General features: G+C 37.9%; 1 protein-coding gene across 1 annotated transcript in view; it reads right to left on the bottom strand.

Moving 5' to 3' along the window:
- vps8 (VPS8 subunit of CORVET complex) overlaps nucleotides 1-25,884 on the bottom strand; it is a 235,614-nt gene that overhangs the window by 101,010 nt on the left and 108,720 nt on the right. The window contains exons 20-25 of the mRNA XM_077496349.1: nucleotides 18,086-18,132; nucleotides 6,297-6,519; nucleotides 6,097-6,186; nucleotides 5,723-5,774; nucleotides 5,604-5,646; nucleotides 2,430-2,502 (exon numbers count right to left, since the gene is read on the bottom strand). Of these exons, the coding sequence (XP_077352475.1) occupies nucleotides 2,430-2,502; nucleotides 5,604-5,646; nucleotides 5,723-5,774; nucleotides 6,097-6,186; nucleotides 6,297-6,519; nucleotides 18,086-18,132 (528 nt within the window). The remainder of the gene's footprint in view (nucleotides 1-2,429; nucleotides 2,503-5,603; nucleotides 5,647-5,722; nucleotides 5,775-6,096; nucleotides 6,187-6,296; nucleotides 6,520-18,085; nucleotides 18,133-25,884) is intronic.

Below are 25,884 nucleotides of genomic sequence, written 5' to 3'. Positions count from 1 at the left end.
GTCCGTCGTAGGGGCTCATTTTTTTGTGAAAATGAGGCGGTTAATGACTGACTTTTCTGCTATAGTGGGCTGGTTATTTTTCTTAGCGTAATGTATTTTTGTACAGCCGTGTTATTAATGCACCTTTACTACCGTGTTACTGGCAAGCACTTTTGAAAACGGGTTTCCTTCAGCCATTTGACGTTATATCCTCGACACACGTAACTTTTGTTCAGTTATAACTACTATTGTGACTGCAGGGCATGCACTATATTATTTTTGCACCTCAAGAATGCTGTTCAGATGTTCATAAATGGGATGTTTTAGTCTAGGGCAGTGGTTCTTAACCTTTTTTTTTTTTTTTTTACCTTGGGGCCCAACTTTTCATGTAAAAGGTGCCCAGGGGCTATTCAGAAATTATGATTTATGTTGACTCATGATTGTTAGTATTTAATAACTAAAGAAAATCGAGTTAAGGTTTATAAAATCATTATCAAATAACGTGATACAATGTGGTCATCAATGATACCCAATCAGAAGCCCAATAAGCTGGAATCAACTTCACCATTTATGTGTGCATTTATGAATATATTTTTTTTCCCTTTAAACAAATGAGGTAGTGTAACTAGATTGATAATTGTGATTCACTCAAGGGAGGTCTTCAAATCATCAATTTCTGGGACTGCTCCACGGTGATTTGCTTGGGAGACGTTTGTTTTGACTAATCACGGCAACGGATGAAAATGTCGTCTTCGGTCTCATCTTAGGGAAGAAAAAAAAAAGCACGAACATCTTTACCAAATAAAAATGCACGAAGCGCCTCTCGCTGTTCAACATTCAACAAGGAAACGGTGAGTAATTCTGCGAAAATGGAATTAATCGTAGCTTCCATTTGTCATGTCTGGGGTCACGCCAGGGTTAAGTTTTGAGTGCATGACCTGTTAAGTTGGGTTCACAACCATGAGGTCAAGTGTCTGTTTTGTACTGATATAACAAGTGTCTGTTTTGAACTGATGTAACTATCAAATAACCATCATCTAGTTTCAACCAGTTTTAGGTTATGTGATGTCAATCTTTAATCCTTTAGGTGATTTCTGGACTTATGTGATGTCGTCCTTAGTCCTGTACGTGCTACAACCAATCAGATCGATTCACTGTGTGTAGGTGCAGTGTGAGAATTGTGTGTGTTTTGCCGGATTATTACTTTCTGCCCTCTGTGCAACTCTCCTTGTTTCTAGTCTAGTCAAGTTTGTTCTACGCCTCTCGATGTGAATAAATAGTTAAAACCTTATTTGTGTCTGCACTTTGGGATCCAACCTTCCAGCACATGACACCATTCATCTATTCAGACCAGAAAAGTCTTTAAATATAGTCCACTTGCAAAAAGCACAGTCGCAGGTCGACGTGATTACGCAATATAGTATATTATATATATATTATATATTATATAGTATATTGCGTAATCCCGTTGACCCGCGTGATGATCTGTGCTCCCACTGGACAAAAATGACGAGGGCTGAACGCATAACGAAACCCGGAAATAGAAAAAAACATGAAATTCCGACGTGCTGCATTACTTCCTTACATATTTTTGGCGTTATTAGAGATGCAAGATATTTGCGAGCGTCAAGAGCAGCTCATTCAACTGAGGTTCCGCGACGCTGTTTCTAACTTTGTAGAAAGCCTCGTGGATTGCGTGCATTAACCTGAAGGAGCAGTTGCGCTATGCTTGCCCCACAACATGCTGAAAGCAGCACGGCTAAACAGAATACAGAGGATTAGGAATGAATGTATCACAATACTACCGGGCAATATTACAGATTGTTTTTCTACATGGGGAGAGGGGAAATATTTGGTTTTAAATATACCCTGCTCCATGTGTACAAAGCCTCAATTGAAAGCTGTGTGCGGCCGTCGCGGCCCAGTTACAAAACTAAAATTACTTTGCGGCCAAGTTTGGGCTGCAGCCCAATGGTTAATAACCCTCAGGTGGGCTCTTCTCTCTATGGGGTTGAACTTAAGTCACTGAGGTGATTAAATGTACATCGGTGGCAAAGCCCCAGGGACGGGATGTGATACTGAATTTATGAGTTCCTAAACGCTCTGGATGTTGTGGGGCTGTCCTGGTTGACACATCTCTACAGCATTATGTGGACACCGCGGACAGTGGCGCTGGATTGGCAAACCAGCATGGTGGTCCCTCTTTATAAGAAGGGAGACCTGAGAGTGTTTTCCAACTACAGAGGTATCATATTGCTCAGCCTTCCTGGTAAGATCTAATCAAAGGTGCTGGAGAGGAGGGTCTGTCGGAAAATCAAATCTCACATTTAGGAAGAGCAGTGTGGGTTTTGTCCCGGTCGTGGAACAGTGGACCGGCTCTTCACCCTCGTGGGTGCATCATCTCATAACAAGTGCCCCTTGATTGTTCCAAATAGCTGATATTTAGATACCTGAATTTTGACCTGAACCACAAGGTCCTCAGGGATGTTTCCAAGGGGATACGCTCTTCCTGCAAGACAACAACTTCAGGGAAAACAAAAGAAAACATAAATATATGCAAATTTCACTGTATATTTATGTGTGTGTGTATATGTGTGCGTATATATTTTACATACTATAAAATTCTGTGTATAATACACAGCCCCTGTGCCCTGCATAACATGCCACCCCAGTATCAATGTTAAAAAAAAAACTCCCCCCTGTACCCCGTGTATATTACAGTAATCAGTTTTGATATTGTAGCGAAAATTGGGTCATCTTTTTGACGAATTAATAATTTGGACGGTACTGAGGTTAGTTGTAATTATCTCAGTAACCTCTAGGGCCACCACGTTGTCTTTGCTTTAGTTAATAGGAACAAACGACAAAATCCTTTCTTTATCAGTCATTCATAATCTGAAGTCACTATACTCAATCAGTGGTTCGTTGTACTAGCAAAAGAATAATCATCCACTTGAAAACACAGATGACAGGCGGAATAGAGTTTATAAAAATATTCATTTATTCACGATTGTTACACTTGTCATGTTTTGGTTCTGGGGGGTTGGGATTTTGTTTTCTTTTGGTGTTTTTTTCATGTATTTCTCGTTTCTTCCCTTGTCTCGTTATGTCTAACCACGTCCAACTGAGTGTGTCTTCCCTTCCCAGTGTGTTGACCAATCAGCTCCCCAAGTCTCGTGTCTTTCCCAGGTGTCTCTTCTTGTCTTGTTACCATGTGTATTTAGTTCCCCTGCTTTCTTTCAGTTCTTGTTGAGTCATTGTCGTTGTTTCCCCCATGCCATGCCAAGTCTTGCTGCCCTTGTGATTCCGTTGCTTTATTTTGTTATTGACCTTGTTAAGTAAATTTACTTATTTTGCAAAAATTGTGTCAGTTTATAAAATGAAACAAATGACTATGTGACTGACATGTTGCATGACAGTGTTTAAGAAAGACATATTTGTTCACAGAAAGTTCTCTTAAGAAGACATTTGTATTTGTTTAAAAAAAAATACACTAAAGTACTCACTGTGAAGAAGACACCAGTTTTAATATTGTGTTTCAGTGATGGTACAATAGTTTTCTCATTTAAAAAATATCTCTTTATGTCTTGATTAGTTTTATCGAAGATTATCTTGGACTTATTACCTGACTAATATATCGATAATCGCGGGATTGTCATATCGTGAGCCGGTGTGTCTGGCGACTCTCTTGTCTTGGCTGTTTTTTGATGGCGCTGTGAGCTATACCAGCCGTCTGTCTTTATTCTTGTCATGTGGCGTTTCGTCTTTTGTGTGGACCCGATTTGGACTGGACTGTTCTCAGCGTTATGGCCATGATATTCCTCAAGGTACAGTGTCTGTGCCCGGTGGTTGCGGCATGCCTGCACCAGCACGGTTTCTGATGGGGGAATGTCGGGGCTATCCGACTGTTCTACTGAGCACCTGCGGGTCGCTTGTGTTTTTTGCGTCAGGAAAACAGGCAGCATTTTTCACAGCCCCTTTTTGCTTGGTGGAAAGGTCGGCGCTGGTGAGCTAAGATGGATGACGGTGGAGTTGAGGACACGAACGTCGCCACTAAGCGCGGTGGTGTGTGCGGAACGCAGACTAGATGGAAATTCGGCGCTTGGAGGAGAAGCAGTTTGGATGAGACAGGAACATTGGACCATTCTTTTTATGTGTATGGTGCTCGTCACGAACGCAGCAGCTGCTTGTTTATGAGCTAGCTTATAAGCAAACTTAGCTTTTAGCAAACGCGTGTGACGTCATACATGTTGCGATCGCGTCTCTGATCAACTGCTTGCAAGGAGACAAATTTCTGTCCTCTTTCATCTATAACTGTTTCAAACATTAAAGCGTATGTACCGTATTTTTCTGATTATAAGTCGCATTTTTTTTCATAGTTTGGCCGGGGGTGTGACTTATACTCTGGTGCAACTTATGTGTGAAATTATTAACATATTATTATATCAGTTCACATGTTATTTTCACACTAAACCGCAAGAGGGCACTCTAGGCCTGTGTTGATCATTTCAACATTGCCGGTAGAAGAGTAAGCGGCGCATCATCTACCTCCCGGGTTGGGGGAGTTGTTTAAAAGTGACACAGAGGATGACGATTTCATTGGATTTAGTCATTTGGAGTGAAACTGATAGTTTGGTAAACTTGTTAGCATGCTCTTTATGCTAGAGTTATATGAATAACTTGTAGCGATGGGAACATAATTCACCCACGGAACGTTGGCACGAAGGGAGAGTTCCGGGTGGAAAGGTTTTGTTATGTGGAAAAGGGGAGTTAGCCTGTTAGCTTCCAGCTGAGTGGGGAGTTGTTCTTAAGACCTCAGAAGCTGATGTCAATAAAAGGCCAGCCTTTGGCTCCGTGCTTCAACACTCCGCCTCTGACTCCTGTCACTGCTCGCTACACTCTTAAAATGTTACGTCGTTACTGACATTACCAGGCATGTCAGTCATGTAACGTTAGTATACCATACACTTATTCAGCCTGTTGTTCTCTATTTTTTCAATTTTATTTTAAATTTGCCTTTTAAGATGACATGTATGTTTTTGGTGTTGGATTTTATCAAATAAATTTCCCCCCAAAAATGCGATTTATACTTCAGTGCGACTTACATGTTTTTTTCCCTTCTTAATTATGCATTTTTTGGCTGGTGCGATTTATAATCCGGAGCGACGTATAATCCGAAAAATACGTTAGGAATGGAAGAATGTTGTTTTGTTGTGATTGTATTGTATTGGTGTTAATATTTTATGCTATGGTTGTTTTTATTTTGTGTTTCTGTAAAGCGCTTTGTAACAGCTCAGACTGTTTGAAGGCGCTATATAAATAAACTTGAGTTGAGTTGAGTTGTATCGCATATCGTGTAGTATCATGACATACCCAGAAGTTCCCACACCTACACAGTATACATATACACCACAGTGTAAAAAGTAAATGACTATTTTGCTCAAACACCTACTTGGTGTGTAATTTGTTTTTTTACCCTATGTGTACTGGTTATAGATCACATTGGTAGAGAAAGTTGTTTAATAATTTGAGACATTTTTTTTCCACAAAAATTTGGCATTTGCACAAGGTTGTGTTGACTTTTTATATCCATAGTATAACTGCATATTCCAATCTTAGCTTACCTGATGTACACCAAAAGTTTGTTTCCCATCACCACTTCTTCAGCTGTTCAGAGAATATCATAGAAAAAGTAGCATCAGTCTTGTTCAAAGTAATTACTTAAAAATGAACAGTGACTAACCTGTTAAACTCCTTCCCTCACGAAGTGGGGGGCCAATTACAGCAAAAAGTTTCTGAAACCAAAGAAGTATTCAATCTTTTCAAACCTGATGCTCAACAACTGATACTATTCATATTTATATTGCTTATTTGAATTTTAACAATTATTTTGCATACCATGTAAAAGAGTTCACAAAAGCATAGCATTGTGTTGCGGAGTTGGAAAAATCCTGTTTTTTGTGGTTGTACAGAAGGAAGTCCCTATACAGTATGTTAGATACTTGCTGCTCATTTGCACTAAAACAGCATTTGTAGGTCGGTCGGACCATTCTAACTACCTTGATGATCAAATGGTTTTCATAGGACTTACACTATAAATAACTGGGGCGAACTTACCTCCATTGGTGTGATGTAGTCATTCATGCCACTGTTGAACACATAGATCATAGCATCATATAGTTGATTTTCCCAACAAACTTGAACCACCTTGAATCAAACACATACATACACACATTCAATACAATTAGGGCAAAAATATTACTGATGCTTTTATGAACTGTTTACAAATCACTCTTCCATGTGCACAATGTACACACCTGCTGTATATCTAGGCTTGTGACGTCCAGACGGACAATGCATCTCTCCAGGTTGTCCATCAAACCATTGCTGTGGTAATGGGCCAAGAGATCCTTCATGATGGGTGTGGGGAGGTGATCAAGGCGGTCCATAACAATATATGACTCTAGTGATTCCAGGAAAACACCCTTAGCAACCACATTCTCCACAAGCCGAGCATAAAGTTGGTCGAATAGTAGATCACTGAAATTAAAACACGAATACCCATATTTATTATACATTCAGTGTAACATGTGTTCCCGTACATCAGTACTTCTCAAAATGGGGCGGGGCGCGTTTGACCTCGGGGAACATGCTTTATTATTTTGTCTTAGAATAAAGTGCAATTGCACCTCCACTACATTAGGAGGCAGTGGCGCTCTCATTATTGGCAGAGTGTGCGCAGGGAGCATTCGCTCGGTGGTGCAGGGGTTTTGTTTGCACTGAGTTTGCATGTGCGCTTTTGCACACAGCAAAAAAATAAATAAATAAATCAGCACAAATTATTTTCTATTTTTGTTTTGCAGGTTAAAGGTGTTTTTTTTTTTAAATATATATATATACATATATATATATACATATACATATATATATATATATATATATATATATATATATATATATATATATATATATATATATATATTGTGCTCCTGAGTTAATGTTGGTCATCAGTTTGAATGTATTATTTATTGATTTTATGTCATTTTATTTTTCCGTATCATATGGTGTGACATGGTCAGCCAAAAAATGTTTATAGTTTAATTAAGGATTTAATTTTATTTTTGAATTTCAGATGCACTTTAAATCTTTTTTGTTACAGTTAATAAAGCTATTTGTTGTAAGTTGGTCCGTATTTCTTTCTTTTTTTATCGTCTTATACGTTAATACGGATACAGTGTTATGCAGAGATGTGCTTTTAACAATTTTATAGACAAATGATACTATTTATAGTCTCGTGGGGGTGGGGGAATGTGGTGCTGGGGGGGGGAGGTTTGCGTGATGTTTTCTTCTTACTAGGGGGGTGTTAGAGTTATTGTGTATATATTATTCTATATTTTCTCTTATTACATAGTTAATTGCCAACTATGTATTCAGTATTTCACTATGGGTTTGGAGCTGCTGCATGTTTATTCAACCTGAGGACATCTGGAATGTGGGAATGAAGAACTACAGCCTTCAAGGATTAGTAGTCGTGACGATTTAAAGGATGTCCTCTGTATTTTACGACTGCTGGAGTTGCTTATCACATTGCTGCCAGTACTCCCATTTTCCTCAGAGGCAAGTGTGTAGCCTATTGTGTATGTTAGGGAATCCCAAATAAAAGAGGAGAAGTAGGGAGTTGTGTCAGAAGGGGCTGGGAGCTTGTGATCTGCGCACAACTCTCTGTCAGCTTCTCCTCGCGAGTAATCAAATCCTTGTGTCTTCTCATTCTTTCTTCTGTGTATTTTAAATGTTGCAGGTGTTGACTTGACATTAACTTGGTCCTTTCGAGCCGGATCCCAGGACGCCTAAAGGATTCCAGTTGCAGAGTCGACCTCCAGGAAGACCGTGGCCACGGCAAATACTACCCTTTTCTGGGACTGGATTTTCGTCTCTGTGACTGGGATCTGGAAGGCTGACGGGAATCCAAAGGACGAGAAGACATCTGGGTGAGAAAAAATTTACTTTCCGGGGGAAAGTGTGAAGTGAATGTCGACGTAAAATCTGCGCGAAGGTACTGTCGCAGCCTGCACGAAGGTACTGTGTGGGAGGAAAAACCTTGTGAATACTAGTCAATGGCAAGTAAAGGGAACGGAGCCCAGTAACGTCCGTGTAAAGAGACGATGCCGGAGTCGTGTACGTACTTAAATTCCGTGAAACGCAGAAAATAAAAGGGCCTTGTGTGAGTGTGTGAAGTGAATGGAAGTGTAGTGTCATTTGATACTTACTTCATTTTAAACAAACAGGATTGTAAGTGACAACTCATTGTGGAAGCAAAGGCAAGAATTCTCCGCCCTATTGGGTAGAAGCTTGAGAATTACCACAGTGAGAAATTTATTGTCACCCTGTTATTTGAACCTATCAGTCCCTAGGAAACTCTAGGTTCACGGACTGTACCAAATTCATATAAAATGGGGGAAAATAAACAGTAAAAGGTGAGCTATAAGATGAACTATCCAGTAAGGATTGGATGTTCATAGAAAAATTAGATCCATCTAAAATATAGCATTGAAATACGTGGATTACAAGATATACTTTTGCTGGCCAGCTTAATTTACAATAGTAAAAATAATAACAATAATAATGGTAATCCACTACAATATTAAATAAGGAATAAAATGAAATGGAAAGTTGGAGCTTTAACAGCCTAATGATATCGAGGCATAAGTGTATTGTCTGTAAAAGTGTATGTGTGTGGCTTCTCACTGTGTTTGTCTCTGTGAGCTCTTGTATGTGTCTGTGTGTCATATTGTCTAAAGACGACGGCTTAAAAGGGTTTAAATTGTGTATAAGGGGTTGTTAGATCGTGTCTAACATAACTATGTTAAAAACGGTGAAATTGAGAAATTTTGGTCTGTATCAAATATGAGGTGCGTGGACCAAAAAGTGGTCCCAGAAAGGGTCATCACCCGGTCCTCAGGTGAAAATTGTGTATTTTGTTTTTGGATGGTAAAGCTAATTGTTTGAGAGTGAGTTAAGTAGGTAATTGATGACAAGTTGTTGGACTTCTGACAAAAAAAAAAAAAAAAAATCCTTTTTATTGGACTGTTTTGAGCATGGGAAATGATAAAAGTCAGAGAGAAACGTGAAAGTAGAATTGATTATGGTAGAATTAGAACAACTGGATAAAGAGAAGATGAATTAGTGGATGATTTTAAAGTGGGATTTGTGAAGTGTTTAGAACAAGTTGTGGTGGTGTAGATGATGATAAGACAGGAAGGTGTAACGTTAGAGGACACTGAGTTAAGAAATTACCCTCAAAAGTATAAAATAGATAGTTTAAAATGATATAGATTATTTGATAAATAATGCTAATCTAGTCTACTAAATACTAGTTTAAAGAAATTTGAAACTTTGAATTAAGTAAGTAATGATGGTTTTCAGCTATGACTATATTGTAAAGTGTGTAATGGCACCATTTGTCAAATTGCCAAATGGGGAAGGCCTTGATATCACACTGATAGTAGAAGCTTCTATATGGAAATGCAATGATTTCATGACTTTTTAACAGGTAGTAATTTAAACCTTATTGACTGACTTGAAAATACTTACTAGGAGTTAAATGTTCTAAAAATTCATTACTGTGGTGTTTCTATTTACTAATAGATTTGGTGTGACTCATGCAGATCCAGATTAGAGAACAACATAAAATTGTAAGAAAGAGCCTTTACAATGTCGTTTTGAATATAGTCCTGAAGTTTGTATAAAAGATTAGTTACACGGAGGAATGTTTTCCTAATTGAATTCTGATTTAGCTCCTGCTGTGATTGACTGTGGAATTTAACAAATTCTCCCTCACCAGAACCTGATAAGTAAAATAGGCATTGAAGGGAAAAGATTATTAAAATGGTTTAGAAGGCAAACCTTTTATTAGTGGTGAGTTATTTAAAATAAATAAATAGCTGAGATTTGAATTTGATGAAGAAGAAAAAAATGGCATTTATAATTGAATTTGAATGTTCTTAAAGGAGCACAATTATTAATAGTTGCTTTTCCACCAACAAGCCCAGGATCTTTGAGTTCTGGGTAAAGTGAGTTTTTGGTTGCAAAAGTTCAGCAGGGAATTTAGAATTGTGTTTTTACAGTGTCTTAGAGTTCTCTGTAATTAATTTAAATGAGTTTGATTGAGACGAGCTGCTGTAAAAATACTGACCCCTCAAAGTAACCACCTTAGGTTAGTGAGACCCTGCTGCCGAGATAGTACTTGGATGCCCCATGAGGAATTTTTATTGCCCTGGTAATTGTTGTTGGTGGAAAAACGGCCATTTATTTGAACAAGGTGAACATAAAAAACAAAGATGAAACGAAACCAGTAAGCAGAATTATATTAAATTGGATTAGACCTAGTCTTGGTGTCTACATTAGATGGCAACATGGTAATAAAAAGATAAGCTGAGTAGAAAAAGGGATATCGCTATGTGAAAGGTGTAGGATCTTTGCATTTTTACGACGTAGTCTATATCCTAAATAAATTCTTAAATGGTAGCTGACGCCTTACTACAAAAAGCGAGGGAACTGATTGTAAAGAAGGGAGATGATAAGCTATGTCACTCTGAGCATAAATGTGAGAACGAAAACAATGCCACACCTACGAGTGTCACAGTTGACTGACTACCTGTAAACTGATGATGAGTTTGATACAGTGACACTGCATATAACAATTATGGCAGAACAAATGGAGATGACAGAACTTTTGTTTTTCTTTAAAACTAAATAGGAAGAACTGTTTAACCTGCTTCCTTATGAATTCATCATTCATTCATTCATTCATTCATTCATTCTGATGTTGGGTTTCTTGACAACATGTAAGTAAGTGGAAATCAGAGCAAACAGATCAGATATCATCTATGCTAAAGATGATTTATTTGAGTAAAATGCTGAATTGGAGATAAATTAGACTAGTGATTAAGGACTCGCAAAGGGCAGAAGTGCTGATTGAAAATACTAAACTTACTAACTGGAAATATATTATTAGATAATTTGGATTCTTGATGAAAATTTGAGGAATGAATAAGTACTATAACAGTACACCCAAATTGTATATTCTGGTCTAAATTTGCACTGGAAGGGAAATATACATACATATATATATTATTACTACAAGGATATTGTGAATGTCCCACAATACCCTCTCAAGCAATTCGAAATTGTTTGGGTACATTTGGGAAGTCAGATTTTGACTTGCATGGACAAAATTCTTCTATGGCATGAAAGAAAATTGAGCTGTGAAATGAAAACCAGCAACAACTTAAAAGAAAGAAGAAATTGGAGAATGATGTAAATAAAGGTGTATTACACTTTTGTGCAACAAGGGTGTAATATTGAGATTGTTTTGATTGTAAAGTGGTTATGATGGAGACCCAACGATAAAACGAAGTAATTTTGTCGGCCCTAAGATTTGAAACAAATTACAAAATGATATCTTAAATTCCTGAGTGAAATTGTGACCTGTTATGAACTTTTGATGTTTGTGATTATACATATATAATTATACATGAATTGGGTGGATAATTATGCTAACAATTCTACTACTGAAATTGAATTGAGATACTGATAACAACGACAATGTTTGACAAATTTTAATAGATAGATGAATGTGAAAAATGCAGTTTGTGATTTAAATTGAACAATGATAGTAGTGGCTTTACGAAGATATTGGAAGGCCATTTGAACAGACAATTGATTGCTGACATGGTTATGAGTTTTGTTTAGAATGCATGAAGTAGAATTTAAGCCAGTATTTTATATTAATTGTGTACAAGATGATTGATATTCATGGTGGCTTTATTATTAACTACATATGGCTTTGGGAAAGATGTGTTACATTTAAACTTGATTATATGGTTGTAAACAATACAAGATGTAGTATGATACAATTAGTTTTGAAGAAATGCCAGACTACTACTATGCTATGGGTAGACTATAAAATTCTATCCGTCCAAGACATGTAAACTACAGTGTTCTTTCGCAAATTAGGGCCAGAGCGGTGAAGGCTACAGGGTCCCAATTGTTTTAAATTCCATAGTTGTTTAAAAAAAAAAAAAAAAGAAAAGAAAAAAAGTGCTGATTTTGTGGATTTTTGTACAGCTGTGTAATTTTTTGGAAGAGGAAAATGACTGTATGAAGGTTAACCCACTGATATACGAGGGAACACTGTAGTGGAAAAGAAAAAAAAGGAAAAAGGAAAACCTTTTGTAAATATTGTGAAATTATTTTAAATTGCATGCAGCATAAGATTTATATGAAGTGGCTTGGATAATGATTTTGAGTTGTGAGCCATAAAAATGTCTCAAAAGGGGGGAGTTGGTAACAATACGGCAATACCGCATGTAAATTTTATATTTTTAATTTTTTAAGTTTTTATGTTTTTGGAATTTTGTTTTAGAATTTTGTTATACATGGAATTGATGTTTCTAATATTTTACAATTTTTGTTAGTGGCTATGGATTTTATGGAATTGAACAAAAAGTAAGACAATGTCAATATTAACAAGTACTGATTGATGGTCTTAAAAAATGTAACAATGAGTTGAAATTGTTCCAGAAAAACAACTGGATGTTATTATTATGGCAGAAGCATTGTGTGAACAGATCATGTCTCTATATGACGTACTAGTTATTTGGAGTAATGAATGAAAGTCACTTTATATGTTACATTGTTTAAGGGAAAAACAGAAAAGCGAGAAAAATACATGATCAAAGCATGGAGATAAGATAATTGATGATTAAGTAATTTGGGAAATTGTAAAAGGAACAAGACAGTTAAGCTCGTTTGAAATTTCGTGTGGTGGACCATTTAAATTTGCCTATTGTAATAACCTGTTAAGCCGTACAGATGAAAGAAATTTATTCAAGTGACTATATGAGAAGATTGTTTAAATGATAAGGAAGTGAAAATGTTTAATCAAATGCCAGATGACTCTCTATCTCAGCAGGAAGGCAAGCCTCCCATCAAGGGTAGTGACTGACTTTGATTAAAGGTCCAGCCTAAGGTGGGAAGGCCCTTGTAAGTGTTGTTGGCCCCGAAGGTTGTGAAGATCGCTGAACGACTCTCCTGGATTCACCTATCACATGGCACAAAACAGGTACCATTGACTAACAGCTTGCCAGGTTGCGGAACGAAGCCTGACTGAAGTGAGGTCAGAGGAGAAACAAGCAGCTTGACTCGCTGTGAAAAGTCTGACCAAGTAAGTCAGTGAAGACTTTGGGAGCACATTGTTTGCTACCCTCAAAGTTCCCCCAACCGCTGTGAAGTCCAGGACCTGTCTCACTGTGCAGGATGTGTCAGAAGGGACAACTCAAGGAGACGAGTCCCTTTCCTGAATCAAATGGAGCGTAAGATGCGATCAGACGCAGTTGGGGCTGTCTTTTTTATTTTGATTTTTGGGGCCATCATGAAGAGGAAGAGAGACAGCTGGTTGAATTATTAATGCTGAGAATTACATACAGAAACATTGGATAATGTACATTATGATATGCTTGAATTATTTTCAGATCCAGCCGACTATGACTAAAGATTAACATTGCCTCTGAGTGTAAAAGTATTTGTTTTCGTAAATATGATCCTGCAGTTGAAAATCTAATTGAAGTAACTCATAGGTGATCTGAGACTTTGAGCAAATATATAATAAACAGGGGGGAATGTTAGAGTTATTGTGTATATATTATTCTATATTTTCTCTTATTACATAGTTAATTGCCAACTATGTATTCAGTATTTCACTATGGGTTTGGAGCTGCTGCATGTTTATTCAACCTGAGGACATCTGGAATGTGGGAATGAAGAACTACAGCCTTCAAGGATTAGTAGTCGTGACGATTTAAAGGATGTCCTCTGTATTTTACGACTGCTGGAGTTGCTTATCACATTGCTGCCAGTACTCCCATTTTCCTCAGAGGCAAGTGTGTAGCCTATTGTGTATGTTAGGGAATCCCAAATAAAAGAGGAGAAGTAGGGAGTTGTGTCAGAAGGGGCTGGGAGCTTGTGATCTGCGCACAACTCTCTGTCAGCTTCTCCTCGCGAGTAATCAAATCCTTGTGTCTTCTCATTCTTTCTTCTGTGTATTTTAAATGTTGCAGGTGTTGACTTGACAGGGGGCATGACAGAAAATAATTGAGAAGCACTTCTGTACATGCATATGTCCAAAAGTCATACGCACGTAAGTTGCAAATGAATGGGCAAACACCAAAGAGGTGTGTCAGCTCAGGCTGCTTTTAAATAAATGAAAATGGGTCATTCTTACCTGTTGAGAATGTAATTAACAAATGGATAGAGCACACTTTGAATAACAAAATGCCTTACACCAGCAGGTGCAGTGCACCAGGGAAGTCTTTTACAATTGTAGTAGCTTATATGGTATATATTGTAATTGTAATTGTATTCAAATGTCAACTGCAATATAATATTTAACCTTCTCTTATGGACTATGCACAAATAGCAGTGACGTGTTTTCGGAAAATTCTCTTAAGGCACCACCTTTTCCGGTAATGGCAATGGCTGTTTGTTTTCCTTCAGAGAACCTCGACCAGTTGTTTTTTTTTTTTTATGTGTGGTTGCGTGAATTTGACAAGGCATCGAAGGAGAGACGAGTGTACATCGAGCGATCACTGCTGTGGGCGCAGATAGACAGGTTTAACACTGCCTTGTTTTTTTCTCTTATGCTGATCACCAGAGACAGTTTGTTGTAACATTCGGAGGGATAACTCTGTAGCAAACTAATCTAAATCCTACTGAACATCACTGGAAAGACAAAAACACGTCATTTGTGGAAGAGAACTCTATAAACCAGAGACCAATGGAGCACTCTGTTCACAAGGAGTGGGTCAAAATACTTACAAGTGCAAGTCTCATTAGGCGCGTTTCCATTACCCTTTTTTTGCAAAAATAAAAGCGATATTGTACTATTTCGATAAAGTACAATTTCGAATTGTCGGTGTTTCCATTGAAGAGCGTTTCGCTTCTGAGGCGCAATTCTCGGAATGCCCCGTCTCGCGGGGCCTCGCTGTTCTGTAGGAGGCACTCATGATGTTTACGGTAGACAGACGCCCGGTATAGTTATATTACTTTAAAAACATTCTCCCTTCATCGGGCGGGTTCGGGCATTTAGTGTTGGTGTTGTGTGTGTGCCTCGGCTGATTCCACATTACCTCCAGTACTTTTTTTTGTTTTTTGTTTTTTTGCTGATCCGCTTTGCATCTTCATAATAAGTCTTAAAATTTACATCCACGCCGTCCATTCTGAGAAAATAAATGTGGCAATTATGCTCAGGGATATAAAAGTATACCTACTGACTTTCATATCAGTAAATGTGCTCTACTGAAATTATTAAACGCATGTGTCCCCAATGAGCGTTGCTTCAGTATCAGATGACACTTTGAAATACAAATACGCCAATTCGCTGATTTTCATCAAGTCACGTTAGCTCATGTGGTAAGTACTTGAGCAGGTGCATTGCAGACACACAAGTCCCCAGTTCGAATCTCGGTGGGGAAATGTTATTTTGTTTCCCCCCTCGACTGTACATTGCAAATATATCCGTGGCAATTATGCTAAGGGATATAAAAGTATACCAACATATCTGGAAATGCGTTAATTATTTAAACCTGCTCTACTAATAATTTGACACAAAATATCTTCACTAAAGCGGTTTTGTTTGACCATTTTATGACTGAAAAAGTTTTTAATTAGCAAGTCATTTTCAAACACAAAAATGTTTAATACTTTGTATTTCACTCCAAAACATGTCTACACGTTTTGTTTTGTTTTTTCACAAGAACATAGAGAAAGCTTTGACATGCAGCTTGACATAAAGAGGTGGCTTCAAGCAATGGTAGTTATTAGGTTCAATTCGAAAACGGCCCGCAGGTGGCAGCAGAGTATGAGCAATCAGCAAAGGCCATGTTGCAGACAAACTATTTTTGCCAGTTTCAACCAAGGATGTGAATAATGCTAAAATTTTGCTATATTCTGGTTCGAAATTCGCTTGGGAAATTATTTTTTCCAACTCTAATTTCAGAAATGGTCATTGTTAAATTGTTTTACATCCATTTGATTAAATGTAATTTGAATGACTGATTTCCAGCGTCTAGTTAGAAGACAATCATTAGCCCTTCCGTTTTGATTAAGCTGTATTGCAAAAGTCACATCGTGTTTGGACCCTTCATAAACACTGACCGAACATTCAAGGGCCATCGAGAGTTAATTGGCAGTTAGACCATCTTTTTTTTCTAATGATGTGATGGAGTTGCTGGCCGGCGAGCCACCATAGCGGCGCAAAGTCTGTTACTGTTTTTGTAAAAGTAAATGTAGTAAATGTGTAGTAAATGTGTGCTGGCCAATAGATGGCAGTGTAGCTTAGCTTCAAGGGACCTGAGGCTTCTGGGATTGTCAGAGAGGGTTGAGAAGGGAGTACAAAAAAAAAAAGTGGCCAGCAGATGCTAGCATAAAACGGAATGTGAATGTTTCTTCTTTTTTTTTTGCACACAATAACGTTATAAACTGCATTTAATGTTTTAAATCACAGAAATATTACTAGATTTGACAAAATTAATATTTGAAGACGTTTTCTTTCTCTTGCTGGCTGATAGTCACCTTCAGTTCGTCCGATGATCCTTCCATTGTCTTAAAACCACTTACTCTCACAAGGGTCGCGGGATGCTGGTGCCTATCCCAGCTGGCCTCGGGCAGTAGGCAGGGTACACCCTGAGCTGGTTACAATGATGACCATGAATAATGTTATGAATGGATCGCTGCTGAAGTGACGTGACTTTAAGGTGCCATCGGATTGAACAAGGAGTTGTGTTTTGTGCCAAGTAGACATGGCATCCTATATTTATTTTTTTGTGCTGATTTTAGTTGAAGTTTGCTGAAAATCCATTTTGTTTTCTTCAGCCACAGCACCCAAAGAAGTAAAAGAGGGGTATAGGCATTGCTTATAAATAGATACATGAAAGAACTTTACTATATTAATAATTTATGGCAGGTGACTACTGCTGACTACTGACTTTGAATGGATGGATGGGTTTTTATTTGTCATTAAACTACCAGTTACTACTTCATAATTATTAGTAATACTACTACTATTACTAGTAATTAATAGTTAACTACTCTGTAATTTTCACATAATTTATCCTTCAATTTCCTTCATGAGCATTCAGCTTAGCATTCAGCTATTAGTATTCAGCTTTCATCATTCCCACGCAATTTCTGCAGAAATTTCACTTAGTCTAGTCCTAAAATGTTGTTGTTCCCAGAGGCTGGGTAAAAGGCGGGTTACAAATAGAAGTTTCTGATGTTTTCTGGCCTCCCTGATAAATTAAACAGACATGGCAGGACCGGATTTCAAGCTCTCCTCTCCATCAACTTCTCTGTGCTCATGATGTGCAGTAGGACGTTACAAAACACTTCAGCATATAAAATTAAAATACAATACCACATTTAATAATTCTCAAAACAAGTATTAGTCAACTTCTAGTAAATAAAGAAAAAAATACACATTCAAAACTGTGTTACATTCCTTTCCTCTGTGACCGGGGGGGATGTTGTCAAATGACTACTAATGCGCAAAAAGTGTTTCCATTACACTTTTGCGAAAAACTTCGTTTTCGATACGTCTCAAAAACCACCTCATGAAAGCGCAAAAACTTTTTTTGCGATATTTGAGGTTTTTTGCAAATCCGGTGTTATCCGGCATGTCTTTTGCGCAAATCTGAGGGTAATGGAAACGCACCTATTGACAGAAATTATTTGACTGCAGTGATTGCGTCCAGCAACAACGTAAGTGTAACATCATTATCATTTTTGTCCAGGTCTGTTTCATTGGTTTCTTTTTGAAAACAGTTCTACCAAAATACAAACGCAATCTCTGGTCTTCATTTGCTAATTTTCAGTAAAATTGCATCTATTACTACTTTGCTCCATTTCAAGTTAATTCAGTGGGTTTTTTCTGTGGTTTTTTCTTTCATGAACAAAGGGGTTCCAACAATTTGTCAATGTGTGTATTTTCACAATGTTCATTAGGCTATCTATTGTGCTTGTAATCATGTATAATGTGATAGAATATACTTACGTCCTTTGTAACAGTAGGCAGAAATCTATCAAGACAGGAATCACATCCTGAACATAAACATCAGAATTTTGACAATGAATACTCATTTAGAAAAATGCTGAATAAAAGTAGAGGTACGATATCAAAAATGTCAGAAATTATGTTACGCAACATATCAACTATCAAAGACAAAATGTCTTTACACTGTAGTTAATTTAACATCGTCCGTTTGCAAGCTCATCATTGGGGTGGGGCACGATGAATCCCCCACTACGAGGTTTGACCTCTACTGACGACCACCACAATCCCCCCCCCCCATCCCTGGAATGCAGAATCAGAATCTGGTCTGATTGCCAAGTGAAGAAATTTCACATTACTAGGAATTTGTCTTGGTGACTGGTGAAGACATGAGACAAACAAGTAGCATTAAAATGACAAACTAAAATGACAAAGTAAACAAAGATAAAAGATAAAGTAATATATCCATTCATCCATCCATCCATTCATTCATCCATCCATCCATTTTCTTAAAACCGCTTGCTCTACACAAGGGTCACAGGGATGCTGGAGCCTATCCCATCTGGCGGGGTACACCCTGAACTGGTTGCCAGACAATTGCAGATAAATATAAAACAAAAAAATAAATAAATAAATAAAACAAATAGAATCTAAGTTTAAGTAATACTGTATTGTCATGAATTTATGGAATATATGATTAAACAGACAATTAATGTTTATGTAGAAAATGTAAATGAATGCTTTTTATATACCGCTTTAACTACACCATATGGTGCCCCAAAGTGCTTTACAATTTAAACCTGTTGGCTTCTTCAAGTCGTAATTTCCAACTCTCATTGGAGCGGTTTGCAGCAGAGTGTGAAGCGGTTGGAATGAAGATCAGCACCTCCAAATCTGAGACCATGGTCCTCAGTCGGAAAAGGGTGGAGTGCCTTCTCCAGGTCGGAATTAGATGCCCCAAGTGGAGGAGTTCAAGTATCTTGGGGTCTTTTTCACGTGTGGTGGCAGGAGGGAGCGGGAGATCGACAGGCGGATCGGTGTGGCGTCTGCAGTGATGCACTCTGTATCAGTCCATTGTGGTGAAGAAGGAGCTGAGCCGAAAGGCGAAGCTCTCAATTTACCGGCCGATCTGCGATCCTAACCTCACCTACCGTCACGACCAAATGAACAACCCAGATACAAGCGGTGGTAATCAGTGTCCACGCTCTCAGAGATAGGGTGAGAAGCTCGGTCATCCAGGACACCGAGAGGGACTCAGTCGAGCCACTGCTCCTCCGCGTTGAGAGGAACCAGTTGAGGTGGCTTGGGCATCTAGTTCAAATGCCTCCTGGACGCCTGCCTGGAGATGTCTTCCGGGCATGTCCCACTAGCGGGAGGCCCCCGAGGACGACCCAGGACACTCTAGAGAAACTTTGTTCACATTGCAGGCAAATGCAACCCAGATCGGATTTTTTTGCCCAAATGCGACCTGTATCTGACTTTTTTATGTAAGTCTGAACGGCTCAATTCCGATTTTTTCATATTCGGCCGAAATATACCACACACGCACACAAACATCAAATAAACCTTTTATCCTGATATCAACGGCATATATATAGGTAAAATGCGGCAAATGTCAAAAACTGATTTATGGCCCCCATAAAACCATGATTTATGGCACCCCCCTCATAAAACCATTCATAACCCTAACCCTTTGAAGTAAGCCCCGCCCCTTCCGCCTTCTTAACCAATCAGAAGCCATTATTTTGAATTAAGCCCCACCCACTTTCCGCCTTCTTAACCAATCAGAGGCCGGAAGCCAGCTCCTGTCAAAATTGATTGATGACATCCTGCACCCCCCTCCCCACCCCCCTCATCATCCTAGCCAATCAGAAGCCGGAAGACGGCTCCTGTCAAAATTGATTGATGACATCCTGCACCCCCCCCCCCTCCCCACCCCCCTCATCGTCCTAGCCAATCAGAAGCCGGAAGACGGCTCCTGTCAAAATTGATTGATGACATTCCGCACCCCACAACAAGCACATGTTATCCGGTCCCCCCACCCCTTCCCCCCCACAGCCCTAGCCAATCAGAAGCCGGAAGACGGCTCCTGTCAAAATTGATTGATGACCTTCTGCACCCCACATCAAACACATGTTATCCGGTTCCCCCCACCCTTCTACACCCCTTCAACAAACATATGTTTCCGGTCACCCCCAACACCCTCATCAATTGTATACGTGCTTCCGATGACCCCCACCACCAACAACAGCTTTGAAGTCGCGGAGGAAGCACTCCCCACCACCTTAGTGATACTTCACACTAAGTCGTGCGATAGGAAGCGTCCCCCGGCGCCTCTATCGGGTATGTGCGTGCGTGAATGTAAAATAGTACGAGGCTCTCTTAAACGAGTTAAAGTGTTGTGAATATAAAAAAAAATGTTATCCATTTGTTTTATGTTTTTTAAAATAAATAAATAAAAGAAACTTACCGGTGTTTCAGAATATGAAGTTACGTCTCATTCAAGGTTTTTTTTCCTTTTTTAAAAAAAAAAATAAAAAAAATAAAGGACGTCTGTTTCTAACCGAAGGAGTTGGAAATACAGACGAAAAAATAGATTATTCGTGCGTATAGGACGGCTATTTAACCCATTTCAGAACCGCATTCCCCCCTTTTTCCTAGACTAAAAACTTGTGTGACTATGTAAAAAGCTAAACGGAGGATGGCGGAGAGGTCTGAGTGTTACACGCCGCGGTAAACGGCGCCATCTAAAGGTCTAAGGATGTTACAGCCTATGATTAAGAGAGGGAGGTAGGTATTAGAATGTGATAAGTTTGTCTGTATTTTTAATTTTAAATAGAGTGAGGCATGAAATTAATCGGTTGATGTTTTGCGCGTTGTATTTGATAGCAATGTAATAAAGAAATCTCGGTAGGATGAACACAATAAAGTTAGTATAATTTTGTCTACAAAAGTAAACTAGGGTATTAAAATGTTGATAATGAATGTAAAACCTACAAATTTGATTCAAAGGTATTCAATTTGTAAATTATACATTTTGGATGACGGAACAATGTATGGCATTAGAGTAGCGAAAATTTGTTTACCTTTTTTTTTTTGTGTGTTTAAAAAAGATAATAATTGTACTAGTTTTAAAAAATACTGATTTCTGGAGAGAATATGTAATCACAAACTCAGGTAGGAACTGCATGTGGACATTATTGGTCAGACATCTGCTTCTTTTTAAAACTAAGAGAATTGAAAGTATGAAACTTTGAGTTTCTTGATACGTTAATAGATTTATACTCTACTTAACCCTTAATCTTAAAGCCGATCTTTGCAACAATTTAACCAAAATCAGCTTCTTATTAGTAGATTAACACCTTAGTCTCTTACAAAGGGTATTCCTGTAAGCCCTTGGCTAATAGTTTTTTAGAAAGGATCCACGGTTTGAATTTATGACACCATAGATGTATTTGTACATGAAGAAGGGTGTGTACACTTTTATTTTAATTTTAATTAGAGTGAGGCGTGAAATTAATCGGTTGATGTTTTGCGCGTTGTATTTGATAGCAATGTAATAAAGAAATCTCGGTAGGATGAACACAATAAAGTTAGTATAATTTTGTCTACAAAAGTAAACTAGGGTATTAAAATGTTGATAATGAATGTAAAACCTAAAAATTTGATTCAAAGGTATTCAATTTGTAAATTATACATTTTGGATGACGGAACAATGTATGGCATTAGAGTAGCGAAAATTTGTTTACCTTTTTTTTTTTGTGTGTTTAAAAAAGATAATAATTGTACTAGTTTAAAAAAATACTGATTTCTGGAGAGAATATGTAATCACAAACTCAGGCAGGAACTGCATGTGGACAATATTGGTCAGACGTCTGCTTCTTTTTAAAACTAAGAGAATTGAAAGTATGAAACTTTGAGTTTCTTGATACGTTAATAGATTTATACTCTACTTAACCCTTAATCTTAAAGCCGATCTTTGCAACAATTTAACCAAAATCAGCTTCTTATTAGTAGATTAACACCTTAGTCAGGACCCAAGGAAGCTTGTAGCATTCCTGTGATTACAAGAAGTAGAAAGTTGGCAAAAGAAATGAGAAGAAATAAGTCAGAAGCTACAAACCTAGTCAGTATAGCTTGTGAACCTCTGACTAAACCAGCGTCTCCGATTGCCACTGTGAGACTAGCGCTACTAAATACAAAATCACTAGTTAACAAATCATTGTTGATTCATGACTTATTTCTCCTCAGTGAAACATGGCTAACAGAAGGTTCCTGCAACACGGTTCTCAATGAGGCAACACCAACAAATTTTAGTTTCATGAACAAATGTCGTAATGGCAAAAAAGGTGGTGGACTTGCTGCCATTTTTAAATCTCTATTTCAGTGTAAAGAAATTTCATTGGGAAGCTTTAATTCATTTGAATATCTTAGTCTTTTGGTAAAAGGTGAACCAAACATCGTCATTGTCATAATTTATAGACCTCCAAAACAAAAAGGCAGATTCATGGAGGAATTTGAAGAAATGCTGTCAGTAATTTGTACCGACTATGATTATCTGGTCTTAACTGGAGACTTTAACATTCATGTTGACAACAACTTGGATAAAAATACCAAAGAATTTTGTAATATACTTGATACTTTTGGTCTCTCACAACATGTAAAAGGTCCAACACACAATCAAGGTCACATTCTTGATCTCGTCATCTCTAAAGGTGTTGACATTTTATCTGTTGAGGTGAAAGATCTGGCTATTTCAGATCATTCCTGTGTGTTTTTTGAATTACAAACAATCCCAGAAGTTCATACAACTACTGTCTCGATTAAAAAAAGGTACATAAATGAGAATACAAGCAACATGTTTATGGAATTAATGGCTGCATCACCAACTGTAAATGCAGAGACCGTTGATGAACTTCTGGATGAATTCACCTCAAAAATCTCAAATGTTTTGGATGCTGTTGCTCCTATTAAAACTAAGACCATTTCATCCCGAACTAAAACACCTTGGAGGTGTACTACCAACATAATGACTTTGAAATCTAAATGCAGAAAAGCAGAGCGAAAGTGGAGAAAAACTAAACTCCAAGTTCATTTTGACCTGTACAGACAATGTCTTTGTCATTTTAACCAAGAGTTAGTAATAGCTAGACAACAACACTTTTCTGAAATTATTAGTAGGAACCTCAACAATACACGCACTCTATTTGGCGTGGTTGACAAACTTACAAATCCCCCAAATCGAACAGCGCCAGAACTCCACTCAACAGATAAATGCAATGAATTTGCCTGCTACTTTAGTGAAAAAGTACAAGCCATCAGGTCAAACATTGTTACAAACCAGCAAAATAACAAAACGATGCTGCACTTAAAATCACCTAGGAATAATTTAATTACCATGACAGAATTTGACTCAGTGGATCAAAATACTGTAGTAGACTTGGTTCAGCAATTGAAACCTTCCACGAGCTGTCTTGACACAATACCATCTGGCTTTTTCAAAACCATTGTGAAATCTGTTCAGATCGATTTACAACAAATAATTAATTGCTCACTTCAATCAGGTGAACTTCCTAAATGTCTGAAAGTAGCCGCCGTCAAGCCCATTCTAAAAAAGAGAACACTGGATGTCTCCCTGCTAGCAAATTATAGACCAATCGCAAACCTTCCCTTCGTAACTAAAATAGTTGAAAAAGTGGTTTTTAATCAACTCAGCAATTTCTTGAGCTTAAACGGACTTTTGGATAAATTCCAGTCAGGTTTCCGACCTCATCACAGTACAGAAACAGCTCTGATTAAAGTACTGAATGATATAAGATTGAGCACTGATGCAGGGAAGGTATCAGTGCTCGTCTTGTTGGACCTCAGTGCAGCATTTGACACGATTGATCATAATATACTGTTAGACAGGCTGGAAACTTGGGTGGGGTTAAATGGAACAGTCCTTAAATGGTTCAGGTCCTATTTGGAGGAAAGGAGTTACTTTGTGACCATTGGAAATTTTGAATCTGATCGAAAGGCCATGACATGTGGGGTCCCTCAAGGGTCAGTCCTTGGACCCCTGTTGTTCAGTCTGTATATGTTACCTTTGGGTCAAATGCTTCAGAACACCGATGTTGACTATCATAGTTATGCAGATGACACACAACTGTATTTATCGATGTCCCCAAATGACAGCAGTTCTATTAACGCATTGTGTCATTCTCTAGAGCAAGTTAACAACTGGATGAACCAAAATTTCCTTCAGCTGAACGAAAACAAAACGGAGCTCATTGTTTTCGGCAATAAAGAAAAGAGGATTGCTGTTAAAAAACAGCTTGAGTCACTGTCTTTAGAAACTAAAGACCAAGTTCGAAATCTTGGGGTACTAATAGACTCAGATCTGACCTTCAGCAATCATATTAAATTCAATCACTAAAACAGCCTTTTACCAGCTGAAAAACATATCCAGACTGAAGAACTGCATGCGTCAAGCAGACCAAGAGAAGCTTATCCATGTTTTTATCTCCAGCAGACTAGATTACTGTAACGGTCTTCTGACTGGACTCTCTCAAAAGAACATGAGACACTTGCAGCTCATTCAGAACGCTGCAGCTCGAGTTCTGACCAAAACAAAAAGATCAGAACATATTACTCCAGTACTTAAGGATTTACACTGGCTCCCTGTGAGCTGTAGAATCGATTTTAAAGTTCTGCTACTCGTCTATAAATCGCTAAATGGTTTGGGTCCTGAATATATCCAAGAAATGCTGATTGAGTACAAACCCAGCAGGGCTCTGAGATCTACAGACTTGGGCCAACTAGTGGAACCCAGAGTTCGAAGCAAACATGGTGAAGCTGCATTTATCTATTATGCTGCACACAGATGGAATAGGCTGCCAACAGAAGTGAAGTCAGCCCCGAGTGTAAATGCTTTCAAATCCAGGTTAAAAACTTTGCTTTTTTCTTATACCTTTGATTAGGGACTTTTAAACAGCTTTAATTAAGTGGTTTGTTGTTTTTTTTGTTTTGTTTTTTTTTTAGTAAATTTTGTAACCTATTTTTATTTATTTATTTTTTTCCTCTGAATGTTAACTACTGTTTCTTGATGCTTATGTGTTGTCTTTCCTCATGTAAAGCACATTGAGTTGCCTTGTGTATGAAATGTGCTATACAAATAAACTTGCCTTGCCAAACTTGCCTTAGTCTCTTACAAAGGGTATACTTGAGAAAACAAGCTGTTGGCGGTCTTTGACATCATAAGGTTACCATCTCTCACGTTTTTGTTGTACGTCTAGCTATGTATTTTATGTTTTTGAGCTGTTGTATATAAGATTGCGTTGTACATAAGAATTTTACCCTCTCTTACGTTTTTGATGCGTTACAAAACTAATAAATGTACTGATTTTTTTTTTAAAAAAGGATTAGGCTTAGAGAAGGTGTTGGTGGCACTCTCATGAGCAGAGCGCGCAAGTTGTTTTAGCCCCTCTGCAGATGCGTAGACGTATAAAATATTATTTTTCTGTTTCTAGTTTTGTTACCGCTAGTGCTATAATTTGTGTCTATACGATTTTTATCGGATGTCTCTATGTATTTTTGTTGTTGTTTAAGTTTATGAGGTTTGTATATACGAATGAGCTGTGTGGAAATGGGTTTTATCCTCTTATCGTTTTTGTAATATTTAAAAAAAACTAATAAATATACTGTTTTGTTTTTTTGTTTTTCTTAAACTGATTTATGAAAAGGACTTGTAATCGCAAACTCTTTTTTTTTTTTAAAAGCAGTAACTGATTTAGGAGGTGGAGGGGGAATGTATTGTGGGG

Source organism: Festucalex cinctus, chromosome 14 (genome assembly GCF_051991245.1).
Source record: "Festucalex cinctus isolate MCC-2025b chromosome 14, RoL_Fcin_1.0, whole genome shotgun sequence".
Lineage (NCBI taxonomy): Eukaryota > Metazoa > Chordata > Actinopteri > Syngnathiformes > Syngnathidae > Festucalex > Festucalex cinctus.
Note: the sequence above shows the minus strand (reverse complement) of the source record. Positions and strands in the feature narration are given on the sequence as shown.